We start from the raw sequence: 13,635 nt of genomic DNA on the forward strand, positions 1-13,635 counted from the left end.
TCCAGAGCATTCCAAACATGCTCAATGGGTGACATGTCCGGGGAGTATGCTGACCATGCATGCACTGGGATGTTTTCAGCTTACATTAATTGTGTACAGATCCTTGCAACATGGGGCTGTGCATTATCATGCTGGAACATGAGGTTATGGTCGTGGATGAATGACACAACTATGGGCCTCAGGATCTTGTCACGGTATCTCTGTGTATTCCAAATGCCATAAAAAATATGCATCTGTCGTTGTCCATAACATACGCCTGCCCAAACCATAACCCCACTGCCACCACGGGCCACTCCATCCACAACTTTGACATCAGCAAACTGCTCACCTACACAATGCCATATACGCTCTCTGACATCTGCCCTGTACAGGGAAAACTGTTCATCTGTGAAGAGAACACCTCTCCAAAGTGCCAGACGCCATAGAATGTGAACATTTGCCCACTTGAGTCTTTTAAAGTGACGAACTGCAGTCAGGTCGAGACCCCGATGAGGACAACAAGCATGCAGATGAGCAAGACTGTGACAGTTTGTGCAGAAATTCTTTGGTTATGCAAACCGATTGTTGCAGCTGTCTGGGTGGCTGGTCTCAGACAATCTTGGAGGTAAACATGCTGGATGTGGAGGTTCTGGGCTGGTTTGGTTACACGTGGTCTGCGGTTGTGAGGCCGGTTGGATGTACTGCCAAATTCTCTGAAATGCCTTTAGAGACGGCTTATGGTAGAGAAACGAACATTCAGTTCACAGACAACAGCTCTGGTGGACATTCCTGCAGTCAGCATGCCAATTGCACACTCCCTTAACCACTTACCGCATAGCGACGTAGGGCTACGTCGGTAAACTTTGCGGGCTTATACCGGGATGATGCCTCTAGCTAGAGACATCATCCCGGTACCGTGGTTTGAAGCCGACGGTCGGCTTTCCGTCGGTAACGACCGATGCGCCTCGGGAGCCACTCGATCGTTACCCGGGGGGGCGGGAGGGGACGTCCCCCCCCCCCCTCCCGCCGCCTTCCGTGGCTTTGCTCGGGGCTCCCGTCCCACCGGAAGCCCCGAGCACCCAGCCGGCACGTCCGCCGGCTGGATGGAGTCCCGATGAATGCCGTAAATGGCATTGATCGGGTCTCCGATGACGTAACCCGGAGGCGGCGTCCATGACGTCACTTCCGGGTTAGTGTGCTGCAAAAGGCGGCAGTTTTAAAAAACGGCTGTATGCAAAAATGCCGTTTTCGGCGTTTTGCATACAGGGAAGTGTAGTGGAGGGGTCTAGGGTCTTTTAGACCCTCGATCCCTCCATAAAGTGTACCTGTCACACATATTGCTGTCACAAGGGATGTTTACATTGCTTGTGACAGCAATAAAAGTGATCAGATTTTTTTTTTTTTAAAAACCTGTAATAAAGTTGAAAAAAAAAAAAAATAAATAGGAAAAAAAAAAAAATTTACCCGCCCCCGTCACCGTTAGCTCGCGCACAAAAAAAAACGTATATGCAAGTCGAGCCGCGAATGAAATCGCTGTTCAAACCCCACATGTGAGGTATCGCCGCGATCGCCAGAGCGTGGGCAATAATTAAAAAAAAAAAAAACTACACTCTAACTCTAAACTGGTAACCGTTAAATAAATTTAAAGCGTCGCAGATTGAGATCTCTATTGACCGTAGTTTGTCGCCATCACACGGGGGGGGGCGCAATTTTAAACCATAACATGTTGGGTATCTATTTACTCGGCGTGACATCATATTTCACAATATACAAAAAAAATGGGCTAACTTTACTGTTTAGTATTTTTTAAATGCAGTGAAATGTGATTTTTCAAATTTTTTCCAAAAAAATGGCGTTTTAAAGACCGCTGCGCAAATACCGCATGACAAAAAGTTTTGCAATGACCGACATTTTATTCTCCAGAGTCTTTGCTAAAAAAATATATATAATGTTTGGGGGTTCTAAGTTTTCTAGGAAAAAATACTGGTTTTAACTTGTAAACAAAAAGTGTCCGAAATAGGGCTGGGGCTTAAGTGGTTAAAGCTTTGCAACATCTGTGGCATTGAGCTGTGTGATAAAACTGCACATTTTAGAGTGGCCTTTTATTGTGGCCAGCCTAAGGCACACCTGTGCGATAATCATGCTGTCTATTCAGCATGTTGATGATATACTACACCTGTGAGGTGAATGGATTATCTCAGCAAAGGAGAAGTGCTCACTAACATAGATTTACATAGATTTAGACAGATTTGTGAACAATATTTGAGAGAAATAGGCCTTTTGTGTACATAGAAAAAGTGTTAGATCTTTGGGTTCAGCTCATATAAAATGGGGGCAAAAACAAAAGTGTTGCATTTATAATTTTGTTCAGTGTATGTACAATAAATGCAAAAAATAAAAACCAAACCTTTTTCTCTGCCTGTGCTGCATTATTATCAGCATAGTTCCTAGCGATTTCTGCGGACTACAGAACACCTTCTCCTATGTTGTGCAGAAGAAAGGAGGAGAAAGTGTTTTTTTGTGCTTCTCTTCCATGTATGTATAGTACAGTAAGTCAGCGTTGTCACCCTAGAACAGAAAGTGTGTTACTGTCATTATCACAGATGAAAATAAAAACCAAAAATCATGAAAAACAGAAAACCAATGCACATCAAATGACTGCTGCAATCTATTACATTATATTTCTTAAATTTGGATACACTTTAACAGATAATTAGGGAAGGTAGGTTATTTTATGTACTGCATGTCAAGGTTATCCAATTCTGTGTGCATCTGTGCTGTTTGCCTGTTACAGTAGCACTATAGGTTATATTGATAGTTAATGTAAGGGCCCTTTCACACGGGCGCTCCATATGTCCGCAAATCATCCTATTTTTTTTGCGGATGATTTGCGGACGTAATGTAAGTCTATGGCATTGCGGATGTCAGCGGAATACCATCCGCTGACATCCGATTTTCTTCCTTTCAGTTCTGTTCCATTTTTTGGAACGGAACAGAACCCTATTTTTCCTCCGTTCAAAAAACGGAAAGGAAGGAAAATCGGATGTCAGCGGTGTCATCCGCTGACATCCGCAATGCCCATAGACTTACATTATGTCCGCATATCATCCGCAAACGGATGGGATGATATGCGGACTTACGGAGCGGATGACACAACGGAGCGGATGAAAAAAAAAAAAAAAAAGTCCCACAGCGGACAAAAACAGCGGAGCGGCTGTGTGAAAGAGGCCTAATTGCCTCTGCCTATCTTCTGTGTTTTTATTTACAGTATGTTTGATTTTTTTTTTACTCCCTAATAGCATATATAAGGTAAAAGATTAAAAGATACTCTTTTTCATTTTGACACTTTCTTAGGTTGGGCACATGTGGTATGTGCACTGTACATCCCAGAGGTTCAGTTTGCAAATGTTCTGACAATGGAGCCTATTGTCCTACAATATGTGCCCCATGATCGATTTAATAAGGTAAAAATTTATTGTAATATTATTTCGAAAATGTAACCATGATCCCTTTAGCCTGATTGTAGTTCATCCCACAGACGTGCTACATCTGTGAAGAACAGGGACGAGAGAGCAGGGCCGCTTCTGGGGCCTGTATGACCTGCAATCGGCACGGCTGTCGGCAAGCATTTCATGTCACATGGTAGGTGGTACAACTACCATGCAGATTTCTTTGGCCCTGAATATGAATTAAATACTAGATACACAATATATAGACACCCATGTTATAGCTGGAGTCATATTGCATGATTTTTGGTAAAATGAAAGTCTAGAAAGGAGTATATCAGATACTGATTGAGTCAAATGTACTGCTTTTGCATCTTGAATTGTGGCAAGGGTACTGTGTGTATATATATATATATATATATATATATGTGTGTGTGTGTGTGTGTGTGTGTGTGTGTGTGTGTGTGTGTGTGTGTGTGCGCAAGTATATCCTAAAAATATATACACTATATTGTCAAAAGTATTGGGGTGCCTGCCTTTACACTCACATTTCATCCATAATGACCTGAATGAGCGAGTCTTGGGTGGAGGAGCTTGACTGTCCTGACCTCAACCCGATAGGACACTTTAGGGATAGAGTGGAGACTGCGAGCCAGGCCTTCTCATCCAACATCAGTGTCTAACCTCACAAATGTGCTTCTGGAAGAATAGTCAAATATTCCCATAGACGCACTCCTAAACCTTGTGGACAGCCTTCCCAGAGTTGAAACTGTTATAGCTGCAAATGTTTTTTTTATATGAAATTCCCCAAAAAAAATGTAAAAATCCAAATTTTTTAACATTTTAGGGCAATTTGTTTTTTGCTACATACCGTATATTTGGTAAAAAAAAAAAATCGCAATAAGTGTATTATGATTGGTTTGCGCAAAAATTATTGCGTTTACTAACTAAGGGAAAGATTTTTGTCATTTTTTATTGTTTTTTTTTTTTAACGAGTAATGGCAGCGATCTGCGATTTTTTTTTTTTGCGGGTTTGCGACATTGCGGCGGACAGATCGGACCCTTGACTGACATTTTTGACACTTTTGGGGGTACCAGTAACATTACTACAGTAATCATTGCTATACATATGCACTGTTACTGTAAAAATTACATTGGCAGGGAAGGGGATAACTTTATTGGAGATGCAGGGGTTAAATGTGTCTCTAGGGGCATGCTTCTAACTGTAAAGGGGGGTGGCTTTTTATGTAACCACAGAGACATACGATCCTACATAGCAGGATCGTATAGTCTCTGCAGTTACACCAGGGAGAATGACAAGCGGCTTTGTTTACATCTGCCTTTCTCCCTGTGCGGCGAACGATCGCGAGTGACCGGCGGTCATCGGGATGTGCAGGAGCGAGCGGGGGCGGGAGCGCGCCTCCGCCGGCACGCGCTCGCCTGCTATTGGCTCGCGGGCGAGTGATGTATATATACGTCACTTTGCCCAGGAGGGGCTGACCGCCGCAGTAAATGTACTTGCGGCGGTCGGCAAGTGGTTAATGATGGCTTGCAGACTTTTTTGATACTTGTAGATCCCAATATTGTAATATTGTCAGGATCTCTCCAGACCCTGGTGTGGCTCTGTGATTTGAGCTGACAGTGGGCTTTAGCCCGCTGTCGGCTGATTCTGGGTCACAGGAGAGCAGAACTTATTGCACTTCTTTGACCCTCATAAGAAGTATGGCCAAAAGAGTTTTGCCCATACTTCTCTTTTAAGATCTCCCCAAAGTGATTTGAAGTTGAGGTCAGGAGATTGTGATGTCCCATCCGGGACTTTTATCTTTCCTACTGTAGCCACTGAGGGGTTCATTTGGCCTTCACTTTCAGATCATTGCTTTGTTGGAAAGAACAAGGGCATCCCAAGAACAGCATCTTTGATAGCGAAGGCAAATTTTCCTCCAACATAGACTGATAATATGCTGCATTCATCTTGCTATCAATTTTGACTAAAAAGCTTGTTACACTGTAGCTCACAGACCCCCAAAACAGCAAAGATCCAGCAACACCAGGGGTATGGATAGTGTTTCTTTCTTCCTAGACGTTGTTGACTCTATGGCTGTGAGTTTTGAAGACTCTCTATGTGCTATTTGACATTTTGTAAGGGACTGTTTTGTGGAGTTGGTCTAGTAAAAATGGCTAACATTTTACAAAGGTAGCACAAGTGTGGGTATATATGTGTGTATGTATGTGTATATATGTGTGTGTGTATATATATATATATATATATATATATATATATATATATACACTGCTCAAAAAATTAAAGGAACACTTTTTAATCAGAGTATAGAATCAAGTCAATCAAACTCCTGGGATATTGATCTGGTCAGTTAAGTAGCAGAGGGGGTTGTTAATCACTTTCAGCTGCTTTGGTGTTAATGAAATTAACAACAGGTGCACTAGGTCGGCAACAATGAGACAACCCCCAAAACAGGAATGGTTTTACAGGTGGAGGCCACTGACATTATTTTTCCATACTCCTCTTTTCTGACTGTTTATCACTAGTTTTGCATTGGGCTAGGGTCAGTGTCACTACTGGTAGCAGCAGGCGATACCTGGACCCTATAGAGGTTGCACAGACATCCCAACTCCACCAGAATGGCACATCAATAAATGCCATTGCAAGAAGGTATGCTGTTTCTCTCAGCACAAGTCTCAAGAGCCCGACACCATGGAGCTTGATTGGCATTTGTCATTAAACACCAGAATTGGCAGGTCTGCCACTGGCTCCCTGTGCTTTTCACAGATGAGAGCAGGTTCACCCTGAGCACATGTGACAGACGTAAAAGGGTCTGGAGAAGCCGTGGAGAATGTTATGCTGCCTGTAACATCATTCAGTATAACCGGTTTGATGGTGGGTCAGTGATGGTCTGGGGAGGCATGTCCACGAAGGGACGCACCGACCTCTACATGCTAGACAATGGCACCCTGACTTCAATTAGGTATTGGGATGAAAACCTGAACCCATTGTCAGACCCTACATTGGTGGAGTGGGTCCTGGTTTCCTCTTGGTGCACAACAATGCCCGGCCTCATGTGGTGAGAGTATGCAGCTAGTTCCTGGAGGATGAAGAAATTAATACCTTTGAATGGCTCCCATGCTCGCCTGACATAAATCCTACAGAACACAATTAATAATAGGGACAATATGTTTGATCCACCTGACGCCGCCAGGGTTGCACCTCAGTCTGTTCAGGAGCTCCGTGATGCCCTGGTCCAGATCTGGCAGGACATAATTTTTCGCCTTATTAGGAGCATGCCCTGTTGTTGTAAGGCATGCATTCAAGTATGTGGGGGCCATACAAACTGAGTACCATTTTGAGTTGCTGAAATTAAGTTTCAGCAAAATGGACTAGCCTGCTGCATCATTTTTTACCTTTGATTTTTGATATGTCTTTGAATTCAGCCCTCCGTAGGTTGATAATTTTCATTTACATCAAACAATGTGGCATCCTTTCATTCCTAACACATTACCCAGTCCATACCAGTATAGATATCCGGCATGATATTTTTCCCCATTGAGATCCCCATTGCAAAAAAAAAATAGAAAAACCCTACCCCCTGTGACGTCACTGACCCAGCATGCACTGGTTGATGATGTCAAAAGGGGGCGGTGCCACCAGGTGACATCACCAGGTGGCCCCCACCCCTTCGCTATTTAGGAACTGTTAAACTGGATGCACACTATACAATTTTCTTTAGATTTTTTTCTTCAAACTTACCAAAACTATATAATATGAGATCAAACCTAAACACTTTCAATGTGTATGCAATAAGGCAGTCCCTTGCACTACATAGTTGAAGGTAAATCTAAAGGAAATCTACCAACAAAAGTTGTATAGTGTGTATCCAGCTTTAGACAGCGGAGCAGCAAAGAAAATGGCCTCTGCCCCCACCTATAACTGACCTTCATAGCAAAAAACACATGGAAGGGCAACGCACATGAGATAAATACAGATACAAATTTCCCAGTTCAATTTGCTAACCAGTTTGCTTACCAACCAAATTAACCTGTCTAACAGTTTGCGTCAAAACAGGGGTTTAGTTAGCACACATTTGCAAACGCATGTGTAATCTGCAGGGCCACTCCACGGCACCCTGTATTACCTGCAGTCCTAACTCTTGTACATTTATGAGAGTCTCCACAGTGGAAGCGCATGCAAGCTAATGGATAGATAGGGGGCAGGTGAGCCTGGAGGTAGCCCAACCCTCCTAAAGGTACTTGGGGGCACAATAGACGCCCAGCCAATAGCACAACAGCAAAGGCATTAAGTGTGTCCACTCACCAGGACACTGTGGAGAATTTCATAAATTTACAAGAGTTAGGACTGCAGGTAATACAGGCTGCTGTGGAGTGGCCCTGCAGTTTACACATGCGTTTGCAAATGTGTGCTAACTAAACCCCTGTTTTAACGCAAACTGTTAGACAGGTTAATTTGGTTAGGAAGCAAACTGGTTAGCAAATTGAACTGGGAAATTTTTTATTTGTATTTGTCTCAGACAGCAGAGCAGGCAGACAGCGGGAGCTTTCAGCATGAGCTGTGGCGACGGGCGTTTTGATTGTCGATGGATCTACATCGGGGGACATTGTTAGCCTGAGAAAGAAAATATTTTTTTTTTTTTTATACAAGAAATATTTACACAAGAAAGGTGAAGGCTACAAGACGTTCAGCAAACCTTCACTTATCGGTCAGAATACTGTAGCAAAAGTTATACAAAAATGTAACAAAGATGGAACTGCAACCATCTCACAGAGATTTCCAGGCTGTCCACAGAAATTAACACCTCGACAGGAGCTTCTTCTGATGAGAAGGGTTGAAGAAAATCACAGTGCAAGTTCACTGCAGTTACCTAAAGAAGTAGAAAGCCAAACTGGGATGATTGTTTCCCGTGACAAAATACAGCGTACACTGCAGAGGAATGGCATGCATGGATGTCGCCCACGAAGGAAGCCTCTCCCAAAGCTCATGCACGAAAAAGCCTGCCTAGAATTTGCCAGGGCGCATTCTGAAAAAGAAAGACTATTGGGACTCTGTACTCTGGATTGATGAGGCCAAGACAAATGTTTTTGGAACTGATGGCTTTAAAACGACATAGTTACATAGTAGTGGAGGTTGAATAAAGACAACAATCCATCCAGTTCAACCTGTGTAGGTGTGTGTGGACGCAATCATCTCGCATACCCCTGAATGTTATGATCCTTCAGATGTACGTCTAAGAGTCTTTTAAAAGTAGCCATACTCCCTGCAGTTACTACCACTTGTGGTAGAGAATTCCACAATCTTGTAGTCCTTACTGTAAAAACCCCCTGTATAGCCTGAGGTTAAATCTCTTCTCCTCTAATCGCTTTGTTTGGCCACGTGTCCTCATGCATTCGTTGCGACTGAACAGTTTTTTTCTATGCTGAGATCACCGTTGAGGTACTTGTATATCGCTATCATGTCCCCTCTCAGGCGTCTCCTTTCCAGGGAGAATAAATCAATCGCTTGTAAGCGCTCTTCATAATTAAGATCCTCCAATCCCCTAATCAGTTTAGTTGCTCTCCTCTGGACTCTCTCCAGCTCCAACACATCCCTTCTGAGGACTGGCGACCAGAACTGGACAGAATACTCAAGATGTGGGCAGAACAGTGATTAATAAAGTGGTAGGATTATAGATTTATCTCTGGAATACATCCCCTTCCTTATGCAAGCTAATATTCTGCTGGCTTTGGCAGCTTCAGCTTGACATTGCATGCTATTACTAAGTCTATCTTCCACTAAGACTCCCAGATCTTTCTCCATTTTTTTTTTTTGGCATTACTATATGGCAGGGGTCTTCAAACTTTGGCCCTCAAGTTGTTCAGGAACTGCAATTCCCATCATGCTTAGTAATGTCTGTGAATGTCAGAGTTTTACAATGCCTCATGGGATGTGTAGTTCTGCAACAGCTGGAGGGCCGTAGTTTGAGGATCCCTGCTATCTGGCATTGCAAAGGTGAGAAGTACAAAGAAAAATGCTTGTGAAACATGGTGGTGGCGGTGTCCTTTTGTGGGGCTGCATGAGTGCTGCTGGTGTTGGGGAGCTGCATTTTATTGATTCACAGATGTACTGCTCTAAATTGAAAAAGAAGATGCTACCATCACTCTGTGCCCTTGGTCGTTGTACACTTTTCCAACATGGCAATGATCCAAAACGCACATCTAAGGCCACTGTTGCATTTCTGAAGAAGAACAGGGTGAAAGTGATTCAGTGGCCAAGTTTGTCTCCTGATCTGAACCCATTTGAACACCTATGGGAATTCTGAAGAGACAAGTTGAGCATCACTCTCCATCCAGCATCCAGGCTCTAAAAGAGGTTGTTTATGAAGAATGGAAAAAGATAGATGTTGCAATATGTCCAACTTGTATAATCCATGCCTAGAAGACTTGGTGATGTACTCACAAATCATGCAGGTCATACAAAATAATAGATGTAGTAGTTTTGTTGTTGGGTATATTCAACTAATTTGAGTAAAACTGAAGTTTTTGTAATCAAAGTTATATTATTAACCTTACTTTCATGTAATGAGCTAAACAAATGTTCTATAAAACTCTGTTTTTCTATCATCCATTCACAGACGCAGCAGCTATGCTTCTTTACCATTGGGTTATGCGCCATCTACAGGAGTAGACTAGGCAGTGAAAAAATTCCTGACACGCCTATAGGGGCTGTCCTTTTTGGCATAACCCCTCACAGACTGTGCTCTCAAATCAGTTTCTTGCTGCCTAGTGAAGGAGTAGGACCTAGGTTTCCTGCTGGGACTTCGGCCTCAGTTTTATATTCTTATCAGAATATTTATGTTTATTTCTCTTTACTTACTATCACTAGCTAGTGTCAGAGGGATCCTCCTGGTAAACTACAAGCGACAACCGGCTGAGGTTTCGCACTGGTTAATCCAGATCCTTACAGTCCCCCAGCCTGGCCAAAGAGCGTGAGCAGGTTATAGTCCCGCACTAGGCCTTGCCACGACAGAGCCCTTGTTGAGGGACGAGCCTGCGAGTAGTTTTCTCGCTGGGACACATCGACCTTGAATGCCCTGAGTCACAGCGTACCCCTCAGCTGCCTGCACCCCCACTCAGGGTGGGAGGCAGTCTGCGCGGAGCCCACCCGGTCCATTGTATGGTGAGTAATGCTGAGCCCCCCATGTTTCTAGAGGCTTCTGGGGGAGGGGATGTGGGCCCACTCCTGGGGCTAACAGGACTCTTTTTTCCTGAAAGATCCCCCAGGCCTAGCAAGACCCGGCCCTGCCCTCCCTGCTCCCACATGGGGGCGCTATATTCGGTGCCTGGGGGGTGGGGGCATACAATGTTACCTTGTCCTGTGGGGTCCTGTTAGGTGGATCCCTGAGGTGGCCTCATGACTGGGTCCTGACCGTATGGCAGCGATTCCGGCCGCCATCTTAAGTGTAGGTATTGGCTCTCTGTGTGTAAGGTACAGCGACCATTTTCCCAGAGCTTCCTATGCTTTTGCATTGGCACTATTTTGTTGTAGCCTGGAGTTACACAGGCAGTTCAGCCTCTTGTGCTTCCAGGTCACTTCCTGTGAGATGTTTCATCTGCTGAATCTCCATGCTGCAGAGTGGTACAGTATAGGGGTGAGGTTTAACTGTGAGGTGGTACAGTATAGGGGTCTTTTTTGGGCATTCCTCGGGCACAATCTGCTACCTGCTGCTATTCCCTGTCCTCGCAGTTGGATGGTGAGGAGAATATGTCCTCCTCGGCTGCAGCGTGGGAATGCGCTATGGTGGAAGCACTGATTCGTTCACTTAGGGAAAACATTAATAATGGATGATGAACCCACACAGTCAGGAAAGCAGGTAGTTTTTGGCTCAGCAAAGCCCAGAAGTCTGGTCAGGTGTTCCCTTGTCCTGAGGATTTTCACGATATTTTGAATGAGCAATGGCAGTGGATTAAGCACGTTCTAGTGGTGCCAAAGCGCTTTAAACACCGTTATCCCTTTGCTGACTCGGTTTGAACTTGAACACTGATATTGTTCCCCCGACCCTGATTGAGCTCACGGACCAGGTGGCCCAGGCCCTAGTGTTCCTGTGTGATGCGGCCTTGGATGCGGCCCCTCTGGTTGCCAGAGTGTCAGCGGTAGGGATTGCCATACACCGCATGGTGTGGCTGAAGAGCTGGTCGGCGGAACAGGTCTCTAAGGAGACCTTAACAGATCTCCCTTTTTTGAGTGAACGTCTGTTTGGAGACTCCTTGGAGGAGTTAATCAAAGGATTAATGGGAGGTAAGAGAACTATTCTCCCCCAATCCTCAAAAGGCAAGGCATCCCACAGTAGGCGGGGGCCCTCGTTCACGGCTTCTAGGCGGTTTTTCATGCCTCGGGGGGGCGCAAGAAAAAGTAAATTGTTCAGAACCTCTGGAGGGAACAAAAAGGCTTGGTCGGGTAAGCCCAAGACTAGCCAGTCCGGTTCGGCGGACAAATCCTCTTCTACATGAAGGGGCGCCTTCACCCGACTCTGGGGTGGGGGGACGTCTGCGTTACTTTCAGGAACCCTGGGCATCTCTGATTCAGGACAAATGTGTTCACGAACTGATTAGTTCAGGGTACAAGATCGTATTTCCGTCTCGCCCAGCAGACCGATTCTTTCCCTCAAATCTTCGTCTGTCTCCAGATCGCTTGCAGGATCTCAGGGAGGCAGTGCAGGATCTCATTGCACAAGGAATGATTTTGCCGGTCCCTCAGCAGGAACGGTTTCGAGGTTTCTATTCAGACCTGTTCACAGTGCCCAGAAAGGGGCAAGGTGCGTCTAATTTTGGACTTCAAGTCACTGAACCGCTTTGTGCGGGTGCAGAAGTTTCGAATGGAATCCATTTGGTCGGTGGCAGCCTCTTTGAATCAAGGGGACGTTTTAGCCTCCATCTATATCAAAGATGCGTATCTACACATCACTATATACGGGGGACATCAGAGGTATCTCCTTTTTGCAGTAGCAGAGGAGCACTTTCAATTTGTGGCATTACCCTTTGGTCTAGCCTCCACTCCCAGAGTCTTCACCAAGGTTTTGGCCCCGGTGCTGGCTTTGCTACGCAGAAAAGGGATTGCGGTCCTGGGATATCTGGACGATCTCCTGTTGAGAGCAAACTCTCACTCAGACTTGTTGGGCGACCTGTCAATCACGGTTCAGACCCTTCAGGAGTTCAGGTGGACCATAAACTTAAAAATATCTGCAGTGACCCCGTCGGTGCGACTGAATTACCTTGGACTGACTTTGGACTCTCTGGCAAGGGTCTTTCTTCCCGGGGACAAACTTCAGATGTTGCAGGGAGAGATCAGATGTGAGAGCCCTGTTGCTGATGGTGTCGTCCTTCGAGGCAGTCCCATTTGATCAATTTCATTCCAGGCCTCTGCAGAAGGAGATTCTTGTCAAGTGGAACAAGGATCCACAGTCCTTAGACAGAATGATATTTTTGAGCCGACTCACGAGGTCAACGCTCTCTTGGTGGCTTCTGTCGCCCGCCCTGAGCAAGGGCAAGTTCTTTCTACCGCTGTTGTGGTCACCACGGATGCCAGCCTGTCGGGCTGGGGTGGAGTGCTGGACAAACTCCGTGCCCAGGGAGTCTGGTCGACAGAGGAGTCCTCTTTACGGATAAATGTTCTGGAACTCAGAGCAATCAAGTTTTGCCTGCTACACTGGACGAATCGGCTACAAGCTTCCCTGGTTTGGATTCAATCGGACAATGCCACGGCTGTGGCCTACATCAATCACCAAGGGGCACAAAGAGTGCCCGGCGGCCCAGGAGGTGGCCGAGGAACATGTTTCGGCTCTCTCCACAGTTCACATTCCAGGAGTTGAGAACTAACAGGTGGATTACTTGAGTAGTCAGGTTCTGGACCAAGGGGAATGGTCTCTGCATCCAGAGGTATTTCATCTCCTGTTTGTCCGGTGGGGCACCCTGGAGGTCGACCTGTTTGCGTCTCGTCTGAACAAAAAGGTTCAAAAGTTTGTGGCCAGGGCTCGAGATCCTCTGGCTGACGCCACAGGCGCATCGGTAGCACCTCAGTATCAGCTGATTTATGCCTTCCCTCCGATACAGCTGTTGTCAAGGTTTCTCCGCAGGATGACGGTGGAAAATGTTCCAGTGATTCTGGTGGCCCCAGACTGGCCTCGTCGGTCTTGGTATGCAGACCTGG

General features: G+C 45.4%; 1 protein-coding gene across 1 annotated transcript in view; it reads left to right on the plus strand.

Annotated features, from left to right (window-relative positions):
* The window catches only part of MLLT6 (MLLT6, PHD finger containing), a 320,203-nt gene that overhangs the window by 68,775 nt on the left and 237,793 nt on the right, over nucleotides 1-13,635 (plus strand). Inside the window, exons 4-5 of the mRNA XM_082272078.1 lie at nucleotides 3,334-3,443; nucleotides 3,518-3,621. Of these exons, the coding sequence (XP_082128204.1) occupies nucleotides 3,334-3,443; nucleotides 3,518-3,621 (214 nt within the window). The remainder of the gene's footprint in view (nucleotides 1-3,333; nucleotides 3,444-3,517; nucleotides 3,622-13,635) is intronic.

The sequence above is a fragment of the Pelophylax lessonae genome (assembly GCF_965119305.1).
Source record: "Pelophylax lessonae genome assembly, chromosome: 11".
In the NCBI taxonomy this organism is placed as follows: Eukaryota; Metazoa; Chordata; class Amphibia; order Anura; family Ranidae; genus Pelophylax; species Pelophylax lessonae.